General features: G+C 44.6%; 1 protein-coding gene across 5 annotated transcripts in view; it reads right to left on the bottom strand.

The window, feature by feature from the left end:
• Positions 1–20,913, bottom strand: part of LOC126165698 (trithorax group protein osa-like) — a 121,841-nt gene that overhangs the window by 9,022 nt on the left and 91,906 nt on the right. For 3 of the 5 annotated variants that reach the window (XM_049920341.1, XM_049920342.1, XM_049920345.1), the window contains 2 exons: positions 20,100–20,184; positions 3,936–4,022 (listed from right to left, as the gene is read on the bottom strand). In XM_049920341.1, coding sequence (XP_049776298.1) covers positions 3,936–4,022; positions 20,100–20,184 — 172 coding nt within the window. The remainder of the gene's footprint in view (positions 1–3,935; positions 4,023–20,099; positions 20,185–20,913) is intronic. The other 2 variants (XM_049920343.1, XM_049920344.1) reach the window with 1 other exon arrangement.

The raw sequence follows: 20,913 nt of genomic DNA, 5'->3' as shown, positions 1-20,913 counted from the left end.
TCTCCTGTGGCACCACATCTCAAAAGTTTATCTTCTTGCCTTACCATTATTTATGATTCTACATTTTCCCTGTACCCTAGACTTTTTACAATCAACACAAAACGAAAACTCAATAGAATTTTTGGTGATACTATAAAACAAAGGAAATATCTCTAACATCCAAAAATACAATCCTTGAGACCAGAAAAAGATTCATGAAAAGCCACGTTTGGAGCACAGTTCAGTGAAAGATGGTCGGGAAGCATAAAAGAAACAGTGGGTGACCTTTGAAATCTGGTGTTACAGGAGGCTATTGAAAGTCAAATAAATTGATCGCGGAAAGAATGAAGACTGTGCAACGACACAAAATGTATCGCGAAGAATATAATGAAACGAAGACACCGAAGACACTGGTTGCCCCCGTATTGTTTCAGAGTCGTTGCTGAAAACTGTAAAGGAATGATGGAAAGAAAGAACTTTAGCAGAAGGTCTTGACGCGAGTGTATAAGCAAAGTAGCTGATGATGTGGTATGAAGCAGTTATGCTGAAATGGCGATAGTGGACTGCTCTGAACATAATGAAACTAATATTATCATTGATGGCCGAAACCACAAATACTTCTGGGCAGAAGACACTGTTCTGGTGTGCATTACCGCCTTCAGCTAGGAGGCAGGTTGAACAATATGTACCAGATTTCACCCTCTTCCTTCCTTTCATTTCATATTTATGCGAAGCACAAATATGTGTTACACTATTTAATTGTCATCGAAAATTTACACTTGATGTGATGGTGGTTTTATAAGGGTTGGGTTGTGTTATTTGGGTTAAGAGATCAAACAGTGAGGTCTCATCGGATTACGGAAGGAAGTCGGCCGTGTCCTTTCAAAGGAACCATCCCGTCATTTGCCTGGAGCGATTTAGGGAAATCACGGAAAACCTAAATCAGGATGGCCGGATGCGGGATTGAACCGTCGTCCTCCCGAATGCGAGTCCAGTGTGCTAACCACTGCGCCACCTCGCTCGGTTTTTATAAGGTTTCTTCAAGATATCAAAGAGACACTCAATTTGAAACGCTTCTGCTATTCGCACCATCTCATTTCATTAGTACGCAACTTGTCATACCATTGTTTTCCAAAGAGGCACGTGGGGTACTTTTAGGCGTGGTGTCATACCTTAGCGGACTCCCGCATCTCTGGACGATGAGCGGGTGACATCTTGCACCGGTCAAGAACTTTGGCTAGCGCGAGCCAATCAGGCAAACAGTCGCGGATTTTCAGTTGTGTGGAAGCATGGTCAGCTGGAAGCTTGATTCTGGCGCTGTATTCTGTTTCATTTGGTCCTACCTGGGGCAGAATACCGTTCTGTGAGGAGGTGGACGCTAGATGCGGTTTTCGCCATGCTGTATCGTAATTGTTGTGTGAGACTGCAACGAGCTCTTAGATTTTATGAACGCTTTTCGCATCTATCCGACTACATTAATGCAAATCGTGTTTGTTTATCAAGTCATGACTTACTGGAGTAAAATTTCGTGTGGCGTGCTTCTTATAATTAAAACGAAACTTAACTTTTCTTTGTCATCAGGTCAGAATCGCGTGCCCATATGGACAGCGCTATCCACTCATACTTAACTCATCCAGGAGCATTTGTAGCATGTTGTCCCTCTCTTATTCAATTATACGTGAGTAAACTACCTTGATATGGTTACTTTGCGAATATTGTGAAAACTTGGTATATTGTTCCCCTGAGATTGCTTGTAGTGAACGATGTAAAGCTGCTTGTTCTGAATCTCAAACAGTGAAAGTTAGACTGAATTTGTAACAGTATTTGGATTCGACTGCTTATAACGTGGAACCTGTTTTTGTTCGTTCATGGAACAACGTGGCCTGGTCGTACCCTGATTGCTTGTCCTGTTTAACGGCTCTATTTAAATAAGCAATACGCTCGCTTCATAGGGTGAAGTTATGTCATTGCAAATTATCATTGTGCGACTAATGGTTCAGGAAATACGTCGTCATAAACACTGTGATGCATGAAAACCGAGCTTTTTTAAAAAAACAAAGAGCAAATTACCCAGGCTCAGCCAGTGTTTGATAATGAGAGCAGTGCTGAATTTCCAACAAACTTTAAACATACTGTTTTATACATGGAGTTCGATTCCTTAAAGAATAGGGCGTGAGTTTATTGGTTCTCGTGTAAGCATTGTATCGACTACAGTGCTAACGGAACTGTTGAGCCATGTCCGAATTCCGCCTCATAGGAGTGCGACAATCGGCTTCAATCAATCCTTCGATGTGGTACATATTGTCGTCTGTTTTGCCTTAAGCAAGTTCCTGACACCAAAACCACACCTGATTTCGTGACACTACACTCGATCCATAGACTCCAGACGTTTTATTTAAACAGAAATGTCCTTCACTTCGCGTTTCAGTCGCTGGTCATGTGCCCATCAACACCTCCACGTTGAAAATGTGTTTCGGAGCACAAAGCACTGCTACCTCCAACTATTGGCGGGGTTCGAAAGTTTCAATCGTTACGTTTAACTGGACATGGAATTTAATTCGCATAGGATATTTATGCACCAGTGAGAGTTCTTTTTATCCTTACTGAACCACCCTCACACAGTTACTTGAGTTTTTAGTGGCAGGCTCAAGAACATCAACGATAAATGTCCACCACTTACTGCAAACGGAGCAAGAGCGGATGGTAGGCTCAAATGGTTCAAATGGCTCTGAGCACTATGGGACTTAACTACTGAGGTCATCAGTCCACTAGAACTTAGAACTACTTAAACCTAACTAACCTAAGGACATCACACACATCCATGCCCGAGGCAGGAATCGAACCTGCGACCGTAGCGGTCACGCGGTTCCAAACTGACGCGCTTAGAACGCCACGGCCACACAGGCCGGCGGATGGTAGGCAATTGAATCTCAATGTAGACAAGTGTAATGTGCTGAGAATATATAGAAAGATAGATCCTTTATCATTTAGCTACAAAATAGTAGGTCAGCAGCTGGAAGCAGTTAATACCATAAATTATCTGGGAGTACGCATTAGGAGTGATTTAAAATGGAATGATCATATAAAGTTGATCGTTGGCAAAGCAGATGCCAGACTGAGATTCATTGGAAGAATCCTAAGGAAATACAATCCGAAAACAAAGGAAGTAGGTTACAGTACGCTTGTTCGCCCGCTGCTTGAATACTGCTCAGCAGTGTGGGATCCGTACCAGATAGGGTTGATAGAAGAGATAGAGAAGATCCAACGGAGAGCAGCGCGCTTCGTTACAGGATCATTTAGTAATCGCGAAAGCGTTACGGACATGATAGATAAACTGCAGTGGAAGACTCTGCAGGAGTGACGCTCAGTAGCTCGGTACGGGCTTTTGTTGAAGTTTCGAGAACATACCTTTACCGAAGAGTGAAGCAGTATATTGGTCTCTCCTACGTATATCTCGCGAAGAGACCATGAGGATAAAATCAGAGAGATTAGAGCCCACACAGAAGCATTCCGACAATCCTTCTTTCCACGAACAATGTCCGCAGCTCGTGGTCGTGCGGTAGCGTTCTCGCTTCCCGCGCCCGGGTTCCCGGGTTCGATTCCCGGCGGGGTCAGGGATTTTCTCTGCCTCGTGATGACTGGGTGTTGTGTGCTGTCCTTAGGTTAGTTAGGTTTAAGTAGTTCTAAGTTCTAGGGGACTGATGACCATAGATTTTAAGTCCCATAGTGCTCAGAGCCATTTGCACCATTTTTCCACGAACAATACGAGACTGGAATAGAAGGGAGAACCGATAGAGGTACTCAAGGTACCCTCCGCCACACACCGTCAGGTGGCTTGCGGAGTATGGAGGTAGATGTAGATGTAGATGTAGATGTAGGCATGTTCCTGAAGCTTCCCATTGACTATGAGACTGAGTTTGAAGGCTACCGTAGACAAAATCTCAAGAATGGCTCACCTGATAAGGCATCAACATGGGTGCCATGGGGCCCTGGGGCACTGAGCTGTCCTGCTGTGTCACCTGGGCAATGGCGCCACTGCTCTCCTAGAACAAGACAACAGTGTCACAGTCAGTTATGTGGCACTCTTGCATACAACATAAGGGGTAAGTGCAGAAGTACGGGGTGATTGTAATTAAAGTAATAGTGTTCTAAGTGCTGCAGTGCAGGCTGTGTACATCACAGGACTGAGACACATCATCAATATGTTTCTCGATCGGTGCGCTCGCAGAGTACGCTGAAAAATAATAGTTTAACGTTCTGCCCCGAGGTGACAAGATGGCGTGGTGGGCGTGAGTGCAGGAAAAGGCGAGGAATGATCAAACCATAATAATGGTGGTTCTCGCACCTTTATTAGAATATGGTCACAAGTTACATCATGTGTTCAGTACGGTATCCCAACTCAGCAACGTACTGCATCCATGATTCGGAATGGTCGACAGTTGCTCGCAGCACATCTGATGTAATCAGAGTGATGTGTCATCGTATGCTATTCTTCAGATCAAGAAGAGTCCGGATACATCTCTAAGAGACAGTACTTCAGGTATCTCCACAACCGGAAGTCACATGGATTTAGCTCGGGGGATCTGGAAGGCCACAATTCTTGAAATTGCCTAGAGATGGTGTGCTGCCCCCAGGTGACAAGATGGCGTGGTGGGCGTGGGTGCAGGAAAAGGCGAGGAATGATCAAACCATAATAATGGTGGTTCTCGCACCTATATTAGAATATGGTCACAAGTTACATCATGTGTTCAGTACGGTATCCCAACTCAGCAACGTACTGCATCCATGATACGGAATGGTCGACAGTTGCTCGCAGCACATCTGGTGTAATCAGAGCGATGTGTCATCGTATGCTATTCTTCAGATCAAGAAGAGTCCGGATACATCTCTAAGAGACAGTACTTCAGATATCTCCACAACCGGAAGTCACATGGATTTAGCGCGGGGGATCTGGAAGGCCACAATTCTTGGAATTGCCTAGAGATGGTGTGGTCATTACCGAAGGTTTCTCGAAGCATACCTTTCACTTGCCAAGCAGCATGTGGTATCGCCATAGCTTGCTTGAAAATTGGGGTTTGGTACACAGTCCACTCTTGCAAACCCAGAATCACGCGTTGCACAAGGTGATCCTTATAACATGCAGCTGTCACAGTACACCGAACAGGCCCGCGAGGTGTCGTCTTCTCTAACAAAAATGGATCGAGAATAAAGGAGCTTGTGAAATCAGACCACACCACACAGTCACGTAAACTGAGTGCAGTGGATGTTCCTGCACAATATGGGGCGCAGTAGACCATGTATGGAACGTTTTTGTACACTGACGGCACCGTCCAGAGTTAAATTTAAGTCGTCTGTCCAAACAACATTACCCCCTCCCCTCCCCCAAATATCAAATGTTCAAATGTGTGTGAAATCTTATGGGGCTTAACTGCTAAGGTCATCAGTCCCTAAGCTTACACACTACTTAACCTAAATTATCCTAAGGACAAACACACACACCCATGCCTGAGGGAGGACTCGAACCTCCGCCGGGACCAGCCGCACAGTCCATGACTGCAGCGCCCTAGACCGCTCGGCTACTCCTGGGCGGCCCCAAATATCATCCATTTCTATGCATGCCAAAGAATGAAGGGCAAAGTCACGGCGTTGTAGCCTTTGTTGGGGCTTCGTTTGGTGCACAATATGAACTTGTATGGATATGGGTGTGAAATGCGCTGCAAAATCTTTTGAAATGTTGACCAGGGAAGAGAAAACTCCCGTGACACTACTCGAGCGGTGGCTATTGAATTAAGGGAGCGATGGCCTTTGTAGTTTGGTCCTTCAACCCCCTGAAACCAACCAACCAACCAGCTATTGAATTTGGGCCATGTGCTGCACAGTCGATTATATCTACAGCAACTCCATCAAAGCCGGCCGTTGTGGCCGAGCGGTTCTAGGCGCTTCAGTCTGGAACCGCGTGACAGCTACGGTCGCAGGTTCGAATCCTGCCTCGGGCATGGGTGTGTGTGACGTCCTTAGATTAGTTAGGCTTAAGTAGTTCTAAGTTCTAGGGGACTGATGACCACAGCAGTTAAGTCCCATAGTGCTCAGAGCCATTTGAACCATTTTTTGAACTCCATCAACAGCTACTATGGGAATGGACCACCCACGCGTTTCGCACAGAAAAGTTCAACAGTCTTAATTCGTTACACCAATAGTCACTTAACAAAAAAAAAAAAAAAAAAAAAAAAAAAAAAAAAAAAAGAAAAATCAACACGCGTCGCCAAGCGGCAAATAGAACAGTGACGTCATAATAGGAAGCATTTCACATTCTGACTGCTTACAATGCCATGTTTTCACCTGGTGGCAGAAAGTGGAACTATTATTTTTTCAGCACTACGTACACCGATTAATGAATATACCTATGAAGTTTCAGCGTCTTGCAATGTACACAGCCTGCACCATAGCACTCTGAACGCCGACAGTCAACTTACAACCACCCGATACATGGCGATGCGTTATGCCAATTCCCTTATTTCCGATAGCACTAAATAACTGAAGTGTAAAAGCGTAAAATCTGAATATTCCTGACGATATCATTGCACATGCAACAGAAAGTGGATCGGCATGCTACTTCACATTCATATTACTGAACTATAGAATGCACTGATGCTACTGTCAAATTAGACGAAATGTACCAGAAGTAAAAGGCGTGATAAGATGATGTGCAAAGTGCCATTATTTGAACTCTACGGAAACTCCCAACTTCGTTCGATGGGAATCAGCTACCTAAATCCTAAAACGATTTAGGGATTTCTAGCAGTGGCTAGCGCGCTATTGCCACGTCTTACTCATTCATTAAAACCGTTTTGTGTCGATTTTAGTTTATTTACCAAAACGTAAGTAAATTTGGACCCAATAGTGTAATAAAAAAGAATGACATTTTATTTTCACTTAATTACTGGTCGTCTTTTGTGTGAGACGCTTAAAAACATGGAACTGCACAGAGGACCTGCACATCAGTAGAAATTTCTTTTCGAAATCTTGTTCTTGTCCTTACTTCGCATCACCCTAATGGTCTTCTGCTCGTTGTTCTTGGAGAAAATTCTGGAAAATTCTTGTCTATAAGACTTGTCGCTTTTGTTGTTCGAGGTGGACGTCCAGTTGATCAACCTTGTTGTGGAGAGCAAACGTCCAACTTTTCCCCGTGATAATGATAATTTCGTGTGGCTCACTGGCCTGGTGCACGTCTTTCTATTGGGCGCCATTTCGGAGACTTCCGTGTCCCTAACACACCCTAGTTACCCACTTGGGGAAAGGGGACCTGCAGTTTAAAGTAGAATCGCAACCACGTGTCGTTTCTGGCGACTCCTCACATCATTGGTAGGTGAAGGCTGGGTTAAAACGCAGATTGAAATATACAAGGCCCGACTGAGATTCGATCCCGCAAGTGTTTTACCGCTAGACCACCAGTGTGTGTGTGTGTGTGTGTGTGTGTGTGTGTGTGTGTTTGGAGCTTACAGGCTCTCAACACCGAGGTTATCAGCACCATCACACTTAGCAAAAGAAATGAACGGCTAGATCACTAATCGTGGATTCCAGTCTGTTTTCGTCGCCACCATGTTTTTTTTGTTTCTACAGGCTGCATACACTGACGCATGCAACGTCGAATAAATGACGAAAAATCTTCTGAAAACAATTTTTTTGTCAGCCTAATGGTGGCCATTTGGTACTTCTGCAACTGGGAATCGCTGCCCTCCATGCATCTAATATTCTTGTTGTAATTCACAACATACTTAGCTTTTGTACGATACCATTCTTTGAATTCATTTCTTAAAGTGCGCTGTAGAGCATGCTGACTATTACGACATCCCTTGCCCTTCCCACTTCATCAGCATCTGCTAGTTTCTGTGCGCCATTACGCATTCGTCCCTCTCCAGTTTCGTAATTTTTTACGAATCGAGGGAGCTGAGTGAGCTTCCTTTTAGATGAAAGGCAATCTCTCCCAAATGAACGATAATTCCTGCTGAAACAATTCCAATGAATTGGCTAAAAACGGGAAGGCCATATATGATGTGCAACAACATAACAATGAAATTAAAGTCCAAGAGCGGATTTAGGAAAGCGTTAGACAAGGATGCCTCCACAGTTCGACATGTCTCGTAGAAAAAGCAATGACTGAAACAAAAACATGGTTCAAGAGATGGAAAAAATTCAGAAAATTAATGATGAGCTATTCTGATAACAGCGAGGAAAAATTATAGAATCTGTGGAATACGTTACGTGACAGCTTATTCCCCCATAAATGGCCATTTGTTGAAAAAAATTAATTTTAGTTTTTTTTTGCAGAAACATTACTAGGAATTTGACGATTGTATTGTACTGCATTGAACTGGGCCACAGTGGTAGACAACCGCACAGCAGGCTACAGCAGTCCACTCACCCCACCGCCGCCCCACACCGAACCCAGTGTTATTGTGTGTTTCGGCTCCCAGTGGACCCCCGGGAACGTCTCAGACCGGACGAGCGTAAACTCAATGTTTGCGAGGTAGAGTAGTTGCGGTGTACGCGTACGTGGAGATAGTGTTTGCGCAGCAATCGCCGACACAGTGTAACTGTGGCGGAATAAGGGGAACCAGCCCGCATTCGCCGAGGCAGATGGAAAACCGCCTCAAAAACCATCCACAGGCTGGCCGGCACACCGGACCTCCACACTAATCCGCCGGGCGGATTCGTGCCGGTGACCGGCACGCCTTCCCGCCCGGAAAGCAGTGCGTTAGACTGCGCGGCTAACCGGGCGGGCAATTTGCTGATTAATTTGTTGTGAGGTTAATTAAATTAAGTTTGGTTGACCAGAAGTATATTTAATTTAATTTAATTTGATTAGTTGCGTAGGACATTTTTAGGATTTCATAAGCCATTGGTCAGTCCAAAAAATAAAATCTCAGGAATCATGATTTCAGTTCTAGTGGAATCCTTCATGAATACACTGACAGGACTGATGTGACTCTTGTTTACGTTGTGCAAGCGATATTCTTTGTATAACGGAGGAAGCAGGAGCTGTTGAAAAGACCGCTGAGTGATGGCAAGACTATTAGGAGTTTGCTAGGCAGTACCACTATCCGAACGCTGCGGTCAAGCAACAGAATTAACGGAAATAACTTAGATGGAATGAAAATGATTGCGTGGGGAACCTTTCTCCATAAAATGTCAATAGATGATAAGCCGAGCCACAACCTTCGTTCAGGCGAGTCGTGTAAATGTAAAAAAGCTGAATCAGCTGGAACTTTAGGTAAGTTCACCCCCAAGAACTCTTTACCTGCAGCTGCTATGTTGGCTATAAAACCCGTTCTTAGAAGAAAAGTATGACAGAGAAAACACAAAATGTGAAACAGTCATTCAATAGCGTGGTATGGACCAGTGTAACTAAAAACGTACTTGTGGGCTACCACAACTGGTACCTTTCTGAGATAACAGTGATCTCAGAAAGGTACCAGTTAGTTGAAGGTAGTCAATTACAGTCATTGGAAAAGGCATGGACAAGGTACAGGGACACAGTAATAGAAGTGGCTAAAGAATGTCTTGGAACAGCAGTGTGTAAAAGTAGGATGAAGCAAACAGCTTGGTGGAATGATACAGTCAAGGCAGCCTGTAAAAGGAAAAAGAAGGCGTATCAAAAATGGCTACATACCAGAACCCAGGTAGACAGAGAAAGTTATGTTGAAGAAAGAAACAAAGCCAAACAGATAATTGCAGCATACAAGAAGAAATCGAGGGAAGACTTTGGAAACAGGTTGGAGACTATGGGTCAAGCTGCTGGAAAACCATTCTGGAGTGTAATTAGCAGTCTTCGAAAGGGAGGTAAGAAGGAAATGACAAGTATTTTGGACAGGTCAGGAAAACTGTTGGTGAATCCTGTGGATGCCTTGGCAGATGGAGGGAATATTTTGAAGAGTTGCTCAATGTAGGTGAAAATGCGATCAGTAATGTTTCAGATTTCGAGGTAGAATGGGATAGGAATGATAATGGAAATAGGATCACATTTGAGGAAGTGGAAAAAATGGTCAATAGATTGCAGTGCAATAAAGCGGCTGGGGCGGATGAAATTTAGTCGGAACTCATCAAATACAGTGGAATGTCAGGTCTTAAATGGCTACACAGGGTAATTGAAATGGCCTGGGAGTCGGGACAGGTTCCATCAGACTGGACAAAAGCAGTAATCACACCAATCTTTAAACATGGCAACAGAAAAGATTGTAACAACTACAGAGGTATCTCTTTAATCAGCGTTGTGGGTAAAATCTTCTCAGGTATTGTTGAAAGGAAAGTGCGAGTATTAGTTGAGGACCAATTGGATGAAAATCAGTGTGGGTTTAGGCCTCTTAGAGGTTGTCAGGACCAGATCTTTAGCTTACGGCAAATAATGGAGAAGTGCTATGAGTGGAACAGGGAATTGTATCTATGCTTTATAGATCTAGAAAAGGCATATGACCGGGTTCCTAGGAGGAAGTTATTGTCTGTTCTACAAGATTATGGAATAGGAGGCAAACTTTTGCAAGCAATTAAAGGTCTTTACATGGATAGTCAGGCAGCAGTTAGAGTTGACGGTAAATTGAGTTCATGGTTCAGAGTAGTTTCAGGGGTAAGACAAGGCTGCAACCTGTCTCCACTGTTGTTCATATTATTTATGGATCATATGTTGAAAACAATAGACTGGCTAGGTGAGATTAAGATATGTGAACACAAAATAAGCAGTCTTGCATATGCGGATGACTTAGTTGTGATGGCAGATTCGATTGAAAGTTTGCAAAGTAATATTTCAGAGCTAGATCAGAAATGTAAGGACTATGGTATGAAGATTAGCATCTCCAAAACGAAAGTAATGTCAGTGGGAAAGAAATATAAACGGATTGAGTGCCAAATAGGAGGAACAAAGTTAGAACAGGTGGACGGTTTCAAGTACTTAGGATGCATATTCTCACAGGATGGCAACATAGTGAAAGAACTGGAAGCGAGGTGTAGCAAAGCTAATGCAGTGAGCGCTCAGCTACGATCTACTCTCTTCTGCAAGAAGGAAGTCAGTACCAAGACTAAGTTATCTGTGCACCGTTCAATCTTTCGACCAACTTTGTTGTATGGGAGCGAAAGCTGGGTGGATTCAGGTTACTTTATCAACAAGGTTGAGGTTACGGATATGAAAGTAGCTAGAATGATTGCAGGTACTAGTAGATGGGAACAATGGCAGGAGGGTGTCCACAATGAGGAAATCAAAGAAAAACTGGGAATGAACTCTATAGATGTAGCAGTCAGGGCGAACAGGCTTAGATGGTGGGGTCATGTTACACGCATGGGAGAAGCAAGGTTACCCAAGAGACTCATGGATTCAGCAGTAGAGGGTAGGAGGAGTCGGGGCAGACCGAGGAGAAGGTACCTGGATTCGGTTAAGAATGATTTTGAAGTAATAGGTTTAACATCAGAAGAGGCACCAATGTTAGCACTCAATAGGGGATCATGGAGGAACTGTATAAGGGGGGCTATGCTCCAGACTGAACGCTGAAAGGCATAATCAGTTTTAAATGATGATGATGATGATGATGATGATGATGATGATGATGATGATGATGATGATGGGCTACCACACATTAAAACTAAACTGGAATGTCGTGCGGCTACGGCCTCCCGTCGGGCAGACCGGTCGGCTGGTCCGAGCCATTTTAGTTGACGCCACTTCGGCGAGTTGCGTGTCGATGGGGATGAGATGATGATGAAGACAGCACAACAGCCAGTCCCTCGAGCGGAGTAAATCTTCGACCCAACCCCAGATCGAACCTGGGCCACTTAGCTGACCACTCGGCTATCGGAGTGTATGCCGCACGTTGATGCTTTGTGTGTATAATGCTGTCATCACATTTAAGGAGGGCAATACTGGTAGACTGAAAGTATTGGTGGAGCTGCGACCAATGACTGGTTGGATTACGTGAGCCATGCTCGAGGAAGTGCACAAGGGGCGAGTCAACAAGGCTGAGCTACCAGCCCAAAAAGTCTCCAAGGAGGCAAGCTCGTTGAAGATTAGCAAGAGGATGCGTTAGGACGACGTAGAAGGTGAATAAGAATACGGTGCTGCCGTGTTTTAGCCGTTGAATCTATTAAAAAGTGAGCTCTAACTTGAATTAATTTGCAATTACAATTCCTGAGAAAACAAATTCTCAGACAAATGACCTGTTTTCTTAGGAACTAAAAAAAATGGCTCTTCATTTTTTTACAGGTAATTTATAATACTTTTATTGTGATACATCTCTCGCATGGTAGAGATAGCGTGTATACTTCCAGTAAAATGTTCAAGAATTCAGGAAAAACTGTAATAAAAAACACAACAGAAAAAAAATTCTGTCCCAACTCCCAGAACTACAGACTTCATCCCAAACTAGAAGATTTAGTGCGTGGAGAATGTTTAAGTAACCTGCAAAGGTTTCACTAATTTTCATGATGTAGTTGTTGAGAAAATGGGTCAAGCAATCAATAAATTTAACATTAGCAGGATAAGCCATTCATACTCCCATTAAAAGAACCAGAAGAGGTCATAAATGCGTTAAGAGCTGTTCTTTAGCACAGGCAGACAGTACAGAATTCGCTTCAGCTCATGTCTGCACACCTGGCTGCGCCAGGGCTTGCCTAGCTGTCATAAAGCTCCATTTTATGACGTAGAAAGAAATCCTCTTGGAAAGATAATGTGAGGTGCAGACGCTGGAATGGGAGAAAATTAGCATCCGACGTTTCTCTGCAGTCTCAATACAAAAGAATGTTAGTTTAAAATCCTTACAACTGGGTCTTACGCGCTTTCCTGTGTGCGCTTCATGTATTCCATTCGACTTGCTAGGGTTAGAAACCAGTCGTGAAGTGCAAGAGTTTTTCTGCCTTCCGGCCAACACCAGGCCATCATTGGTTAAAAAAGCCGCGAGAGTTCATTTAACGTGTTTACAGAATTATCATTGGTCGGAAGTCACAAGTTCCGCAGCAATTGGCAGGCGAGATTCCTACACTGGCAGAAACAGTAGACTTTCAGAGATTTAAGTCAGAGGACGCTCATGGACAGATGGTTGAAGTGGACGCCGCTAGCCGTTGGGAGATGGAAGAGTAAGGACTTGCTGCCAGTTAACCTATGAGATGAGACTTGCTGTCATACAGAAAGATGTCTGCATTTTAGTACTGAGTACAGATTGCGAGCTGGACTCAGCATGGATGTGTGTGATGTCCTTAGGTTATTTAGGTTCCAATGGCTCTGAGCACTATGGGACTCAACTTCTGAGGTCATCAGTCCCCTAGAACTTAGAACTACTTAAACCTAACTAACCTAAGGACACCACACACATCCATGCCCGAGGCAGGATTCGAACCTGCGACAGTAGCAGTCCCGCGGTTCCGGACTGCAGCGCCTAGAACCGCGCGGCCACCGCGGCCGGCTTAGGTTAGTTAGGTTTAAGTAGTTCTAAGTCTAGGGGACTGATGACCTCAGATATTAAGTCCCATAGTGCTCAGAGCCATATTTTTTCCTCGCTGACACTGTATGAGAGTGGTGAGAATGAGCCAGCGACGCAGTCACCAAGTCGGGAGGAACGGAATGTAGTTAACTTTCATCAGGGCCGAACTGCACAGTTTTCACGACTGCAGCCATGTAGTTGCTTCCATCATGCACTTTGGCGGTTCTGTTGTTGTTCGTACTTACTTTTCCGTGTTCTTCCTTTAACCACTACCCATTTCTACAGACATTGGCCATATCCGCGACTTAATTTCATCATTATGCTTTTATTGTATCCCAATGTTGGATTTCATAATTACAATCCCTTATTCATTTCTTAAATGCTCACATACGTATCTCAGTGGATAATTCATATGTCGATGCTTTGCGGTAGTAAACAAAATTGTTAAAGAGACCGCTTGATTCTGTTGTAGACAGATGAGCCCCTTCATTAATATTCTTAAGTAACAGAACCCAGTATGTTGTCCCCGATACCATGTGTTCGACTAGGACAAGTATACCGTAAGGAGTGCCCCAGGGAAGTATGCTAGGACCACTATTGCTTACTATTTACATAAATGATATGATGGGCACGGTGAGCAGGATCCTGGAATGTTTACTGATGATGCCGTGGTGTACGGTAAGGTGTCGAAGATGAGTGACTGCAGGAGGATACAAGAAGACTTAGACAAAATTTTCAGATAGTGTTATAAATGGCAACTAGCTCTAAATGTAGAAAAATGTAAGTTAATGCAGAGGAGTAGGCAAAACGACCTGTAACGTTCGCATTAGCAGTGTCCTACTTGACATATCTGGTGATCAAGATGTATGAGACAGGTGAAATACCCTCAGACTTCATGAAGAATATAATAATTCCAATCCCAAAGAAAGCAGGTGTTGACAGATGTGAAAATTACCGAACTATCAGTTTAATAAGTCACAGCTGCAAAATACTAACGCGAATTCTTTAGAGGCGAATGGAAAAACTGGTAGAAGCGGACCTCGGGGAAGATCAGTTTGGATTCCGTAGAAATGTTGGAACACGTGAGGCAATACTAACCTTACGACTTATCTTAGAAGAAAGATTAAGAAAAGGCAAACCTACGTTTCTAGCATTTGTAGACTTAGATAAAGCTTTTGACAATGTTGATTGGAATACTCTCTTCCACATTCTAAAGGTGGCAAGGGTAAAGTACAGGGAGCGAAAGGCTATTTACAATTTGTACAGAAACCAGATGACAGTTATAAGAGTCGAGGGGCATGAAAGGGACACAGTGGTTGGGAAAGGAGTGAGACAGGGTTGTAGCCTATCCCCGATGTTATTCAATCTGTATATTGAGCAAGCAGTAAAGGAAACAAGAGAAAAATTCGGAGTAGGTATTAAAACTCATGGAGAAGAAGTAAAAACTTTGAGGTTCGCCGATGACATTGTAATTCTGTCAGAGACAGCAAAGGACTTGGAAGAACAGTTGTATGGAATGGACAGTGTCTTGAAAGGAGGATATAAGATGAACATCAACAAAAGTAAAACAAGGGTAATGGAATGTAGTCGAATTAAGTCGGGTGATAGTGAGGGAATTAGATTAGGAAATGAGACACTTAAAGTAGTAAAGGAGTTTTGCTATTTAGGGAGTAAAATAACTGATGATGATCGAAGTAGAGAGGATATAAAATGTAGACTGGCAATGGCAAGGAAATCGTTTCTGAAGAAGAGAAATTTGTTAACATCGAGTATAGATTTAAGTGTCAGGAAGTCGTTTCTGAAAGTATTTGTATGTAGTGCAGCCATGTATGGAAGTGAAACATGGACGATAAATAGTTTGGACAAGAAGAGAATAGAAGCTTTCGAAATGTGGTGCTACAGAAGAATGCTGAAGATTAGATGGGTAGATCACATAACTAATGAGGAGGTATTGAATAGAACTGGGGAGAAGAGACATTTGTGGCACAACTTGACTAGGAGAAGGGATCGCTTGGTAGGACATATTCTCAGGCATCAAGGGATCACAAATTTAGCATTGGAGGGCAGTGTGGAGGGTAAAAATCGTAGAGGGAGACCAAGAGATGAATACACTAAGCAGATTCAGAAGGATGTAGGTTGCAGTAGATACTGGGAGATGAAGAAGCTTGCACAGGATAGAGTAGCATGGAGAGCTGCATCAAACCAGTCTCAGGACTGAAGACCACAACAACAACATACTTGACATATTCGCGACGTTTAAATATATGGGCGTCACGTTGCAAAGCGATACGAACAGGAATGAGAATGTGAGGATTGTGGTAGGGACGGCGTGCGTTCGACGTGGTTTACTGGAAGAATTTTAGGAAAGTGTGGTTCTTCTGTGAAGAAGATCACGGATAGGACGCTGGTGCCCCCTATTCTTGAGTAATTTTTTTTATGTTCATCTACTCACTGGAGGTCTTGAGAAATGCTCGAGTGTTTGGGATCCGATTAGGCGAGACTAAACGAAGCAATTCAGGTGTGGGCTGCTACATTTGTCACCGCTAGTTTCGAACAGAATGAAAACTGTTATGGAGATGCTTTGGGAACTCAAATGGGAACCAGTGGGGGGTGGGGGAGGGGGGGCAGGGAAGGCGTAGTTCTTTTCGGGAGAACACTGCTGACAACATTTAGAGAACCGGAATTTGAAACTGACTGCAAAACGATTCTACAGCTGGCAATATACGTTTCGCGTAAGTACCATGAAGGTAAGAGATACGAGAAAAGGGCTCATGCGGAGGTATATACACTCCTGGAAATGGAAAAAAGAACACATTGACACCGGTGTGTCAGACCCACCATACTTGCTCCGGACACTGCGAGAGGGCTGTACAAGCAATGATCACACGCACGGCACAGCGGACACACCAGGAACCGCGGTGTTGGCCGTCGAATGGCGCTAGCTGCGCAGCATTTGTGCACCGCCACCGTCAGTGTCAGCCAGTTTGCTGTGGCATACGGAGCTCCATCGCAATCTTTAACACTGGTAGCATGCCGCGACAGCGTGGACGTGAACCGTATGTGCAGTTGACGGACTTGGAGCGAGGGCGTATAGTGGGCATGCGGGAGGCCGGGTGGACGTACCGCCGAATTGCTCAACACGTGGGGCGTGAGGTCTCCACAGTACATCGATGTTGTCGCCAGTGGTCGGCGGAAGGTGCACGTGCCCGTCGACCTGGGACCGGACCGCAGCGACGCAGGGATGCACGCCAAGACCGTAGGATCCTACGCAGTGCCGTAGGGGACCGCACCGCCACTTCCCAGCAAATTAGGGACACTGTTGCTCCTGGGGTATCGGCGAGGACCATTCGCAACCGTCTCCATGAAGCTGGGCTACGGTCCCGCACACCGTTAGGCCGTCTTCCGCTCACGCCCCAACATCGTGCAGCCCGCCTCCAGTGGTGTCGCGACAGGCGTGAATGGAGGGACGAATGGAGACGTGTCGTCTTCAGCGATGAGAGTCGCTTCTGCCTTGGTGCCAATGATGGTCGTATGCGTGTTTGGCGCCGTGCAGGTGAGCGCCACAATCAGGACTGCATACGACCGAGGCACACAGGGCCAACACCCGGCATCATGGTGTGGGGAGCGATCTCCTACACTGGCCGTACACCACTGGTGATCGTCGAGGGGACACTGAATAGTGCACGGTACATCCAAACCGTCATCGAACCCATCGTTCTACCATTCCTAGACCGGCAAGGGAACTTGCTGTTCCAACAGGACAATGCACGTCCGCATGTATCCCGTGCCACCCAACGTGCTCTAGAAGGTGTAAGTCAACTACCCTGGCCAGCAAGATCTCCGGATCTGTCCCCCATTGAGCATGTTCGGGACTGGATGAAGCGTCGTCTCACGCGGTCTGCACGTCCAGCACGAACGCTGGTCCAACTGAGGCGCCAGGTGGAAATGGCATGGCAAGCCGTTCCACAGGACTACATCCAGCATCTCTACGATCGTCTCCATGGGAGAATAGCAGCCTGCATATCTGCGAAAGGTGGATATACACTGTACTAGTGCCGACATTGTGCATGCTCTGTTGCCTGTGTCTATGTGCCTGTGGTTCTGTCAGTGTGATCATGTGATGTATCTGACCCCAGGAATGTGTCAATAAAGTTTCCCCTTCCTGGGACAATGAATTCACGGTGTTCTTATTTCAATTTCCAGGAGTGTAGATAGTCCTTTTTCCCTCGCTCTTTTTTTGAGCGAAACAGTAAAAGAAATGACTAGCAGTGGTACAACGTACTCTCCACAACGTAACGTACGGTAGCTTGTGGAGTACGAATGTAGAAGCAGATGTAGAATTTATCCATGTGTGGTGTGGCACCTGTATTTTCATGCTTGATTAGGCAATCATACTAGTTTTCCTTCGACAAGACGTTTCTGTTGCGCGACATGGTTTTCTTTCTTAAATTTGCATGACACTGTAGGGAGATTACCTTCTTTGCCGGTGGTCAGGGATCGTACTTACAGCACCTTGTGGTATACTGAATAGTATGTCATCTGACAGTCGGCACACAAACCAAAACATTGCATCAAAACAAGTTCCTAGTGCTGTGAAATTTGGGAAAAAACCGCAAATTGGCATTTATAAGAAGAGGAGCAACACCAAAAATGGAGCAGGAGCGCAATATGTGGAAAACCGTCCACGAAAGCTGCCACTGAAGATGCTCTGCAGAAAATAAAGGCGAAACGCGTATGGCACGAAAATTGTGTTTCATTCAGTTGTAGTCAGACGGCCCATAAAGTAAAAATTATCAATATACCGTAACATCCATGAATCGTCTGCTAATACTAAAGGTAAGGAATCTGGAAGGCTATACTTAGTACGAAGGACAAAAAGAAGGGTACATTCCACCAATGTGTGGGATACCGTCAGTCTGGATATACAGCCACATTATGGTGGTCGTTCGTTACGCAAGAGAAAACAATCGTGTATGACCGATGCGTCGACGGCGTAAGACAGTGGACTCCTTCCGAGGGAAGCGGAAGGAAGAGCGCCAAACCGCAGTAGTCTCCTTGCTCGTGTACGAAACATTTGATTATTTCAACAGCCTCTCTTATTGTCGCTGCTGCATCCACGACTGGTTATGGAAATTTGTGATAAGATCTTATGGGACCAAACTGCTGAGGTTATCGTCCCTAAGCTTACACACTACTTAATACAACTTAAATTAAATTACGCTAAGGACAATACACACATCCATGCCCTAGGGAGGACTCGATCCTTCGACGAGAGGAGCTGTGCGAACCGTGACAAGACGTCCCAGACCGCGCGGCTACCCAGTGCGGCTCCACGACTGATGAACAAGCACAATGGATTCTTGAAAAGCTATAGGATGGCCACAATCCAATCGGTGTTCAACGATTATTTTTAGTGTTAAAACGTCACACGGCCTAATACCAAAAGTGTTTTGTTCCGATTATGATTTATATTTTGCAAGCTTCAATGTAGTAGAACTTTATTTCATATTTGCTGAAAATCGTATTCAATTTGCAAAATTTGCGATCAGGATGGGCAGAGAAACTTAATGTATCATGGAGTGTTCAGCTTCTGAACCAGGTATCTGGCCCTTATCTTAATCAGGTTTCTCGCCAACAACAACAACCGATGTGAATATACAGCCAAGAAAGACGCAGCAAAAAATATCCTCGGAACATAGGTACGCAGCTTACGGGCTGCAAAAACTGCTGCTTTCAAAACGACTGTCAGTGATTTGTTTTCCTCCGCAGATCATTATGCCTGCCCAGTATGGAACATGTCTGACGCCTAGAAAACAGATATCACCGTTACCGAACATGCTCCATAACATACAGTAAACTAAGAAGTATGACACCATTCATTTTTTCACTCACATGCATCGCATTTTAAGGTCGACGATATTCAACTCATAAACGCAACTGGATTCAGCAACAGTTACTGAATGTATGCGTCAATTGTAACCTGACTTTAGATATATTTACCGATACAAACTCATACGTGAGTCGTCCACATGGTGAATGTTGCGCTGCAGTAGTGACTTTAAAAATGTGAGTGTGTGTGTGTGTGTGTGTGTGTGTGTGTGTGTGTGTGTGTGAGTATGTGTGTATGCGTGTATTATGCAGATATATGCGAAACAAGAGAATACAAGTAGCAGAACGAAAGTAAATGAACCTAAGGGACGTAAATATACAACGCGGGAAACGCGGTAGGTAAAGGAATCGTTATTTTACACAGGGGAGTCGACTAAAACATGGAGATGTATTGCGCCAACTGAATATGGCTGAAAACCCGGAACGCGTACTAGCCCAAATACGATTATAAAAAACGGGGCTTATTGCTGTATTTCTTCAAGCAAGTTTTCCCATTTCGCAGCTTTGCCATTTGGTAATGTAATGATAATACTTTACAGCAAATAGTAGTACGCCACCTGTTTCGTAGATTTTTGATCAACTCAAATAATCTATATAAAAACTACACCTCTCAGGATTTAAGTAATTCCAGACGTATGTCATCGACTTCCGCTGACTTGTCTGAGCCACTCTGTCACACTTTGACCGCATAACTGGATCACCTGGTTGTTCTATATAATCTTCATCTTGTATGACTTATCGTTGGTGTTAGGAGTAAGACAGAAGATACAGTACCTGTGCCGATGGCTGCTGGTCGGCTGACGGAACCTGCACCTGGACAGTTTCTTCCGCTGGACTTCCCGCCGGCATTGGGTCACCGCTGGAAAAAGAGGAAATCCCATTTGTGTTACCATCGCGATGTCAGAGATCGCTAAAGCGTGCAGATGTTCACCAACTGGCCGAATCTTGGTGGTAGTATTTCTACTCCATTAATTTTCTGCTGAACATCCGTGCACAGTCTAGCTCTTTCACTGATATCCCAGCCTCATAACCTCTGAGTACACTCACATCGAGGATGGCCAGAAGATATGTGGCCGAATACATTTCCAGACAAAAAGAAAAAAAAGTGAAGCACTAGGAAAACATGGTCGGATGTCAATACAGCTTCGTACATGCACACGCCAGCGGTGGGTATGCCAATCATTTAGAGTTGTAATTCCCTGTGGCAGTTAGAGAGTGCGTTTGGGTGGGCCATGTTCACTGTTTTTACAATGCCTGGTGAGGGGTAGATGGGGGTTGTGGTTGAAAGACACATAGATACCGCGAAATCTGTGAGGCAGCATTATCAGCACCTTATTGTGGAGCTGATTGTGGGTCTCCATGGCCGGCTGGTCGAATCGTAAAATAACCAGAGTTGTGGGGCATTAGAATGTCGTAGCGGCCCGATGGTGGATCGGATGGGAAAGTGTGGGCAGGTAGAGTTCATCGAGGTCCCGGTTGGCCAATTATAACCACTACAACGGTGGATGGCCCAATTATGCATCAAGCTCATCCTAACCCCTGTCGCCCGAGAACAAGTGACGTTCAACTGTGACGTTCTGTGTCTGAA

The sequence above is a fragment of the Schistocerca cancellata genome, chromosome 1 (genome assembly GCF_023864275.1).
Source record: "Schistocerca cancellata isolate TAMUIC-IGC-003103 chromosome 1, iqSchCanc2.1, whole genome shotgun sequence".
NCBI classification, from domain to species: Eukaryota; Metazoa; Arthropoda; class Insecta; order Orthoptera; family Acrididae; genus Schistocerca; species Schistocerca cancellata.
This window is presented reverse-complemented; position numbering and strand designations above follow the sequence as displayed.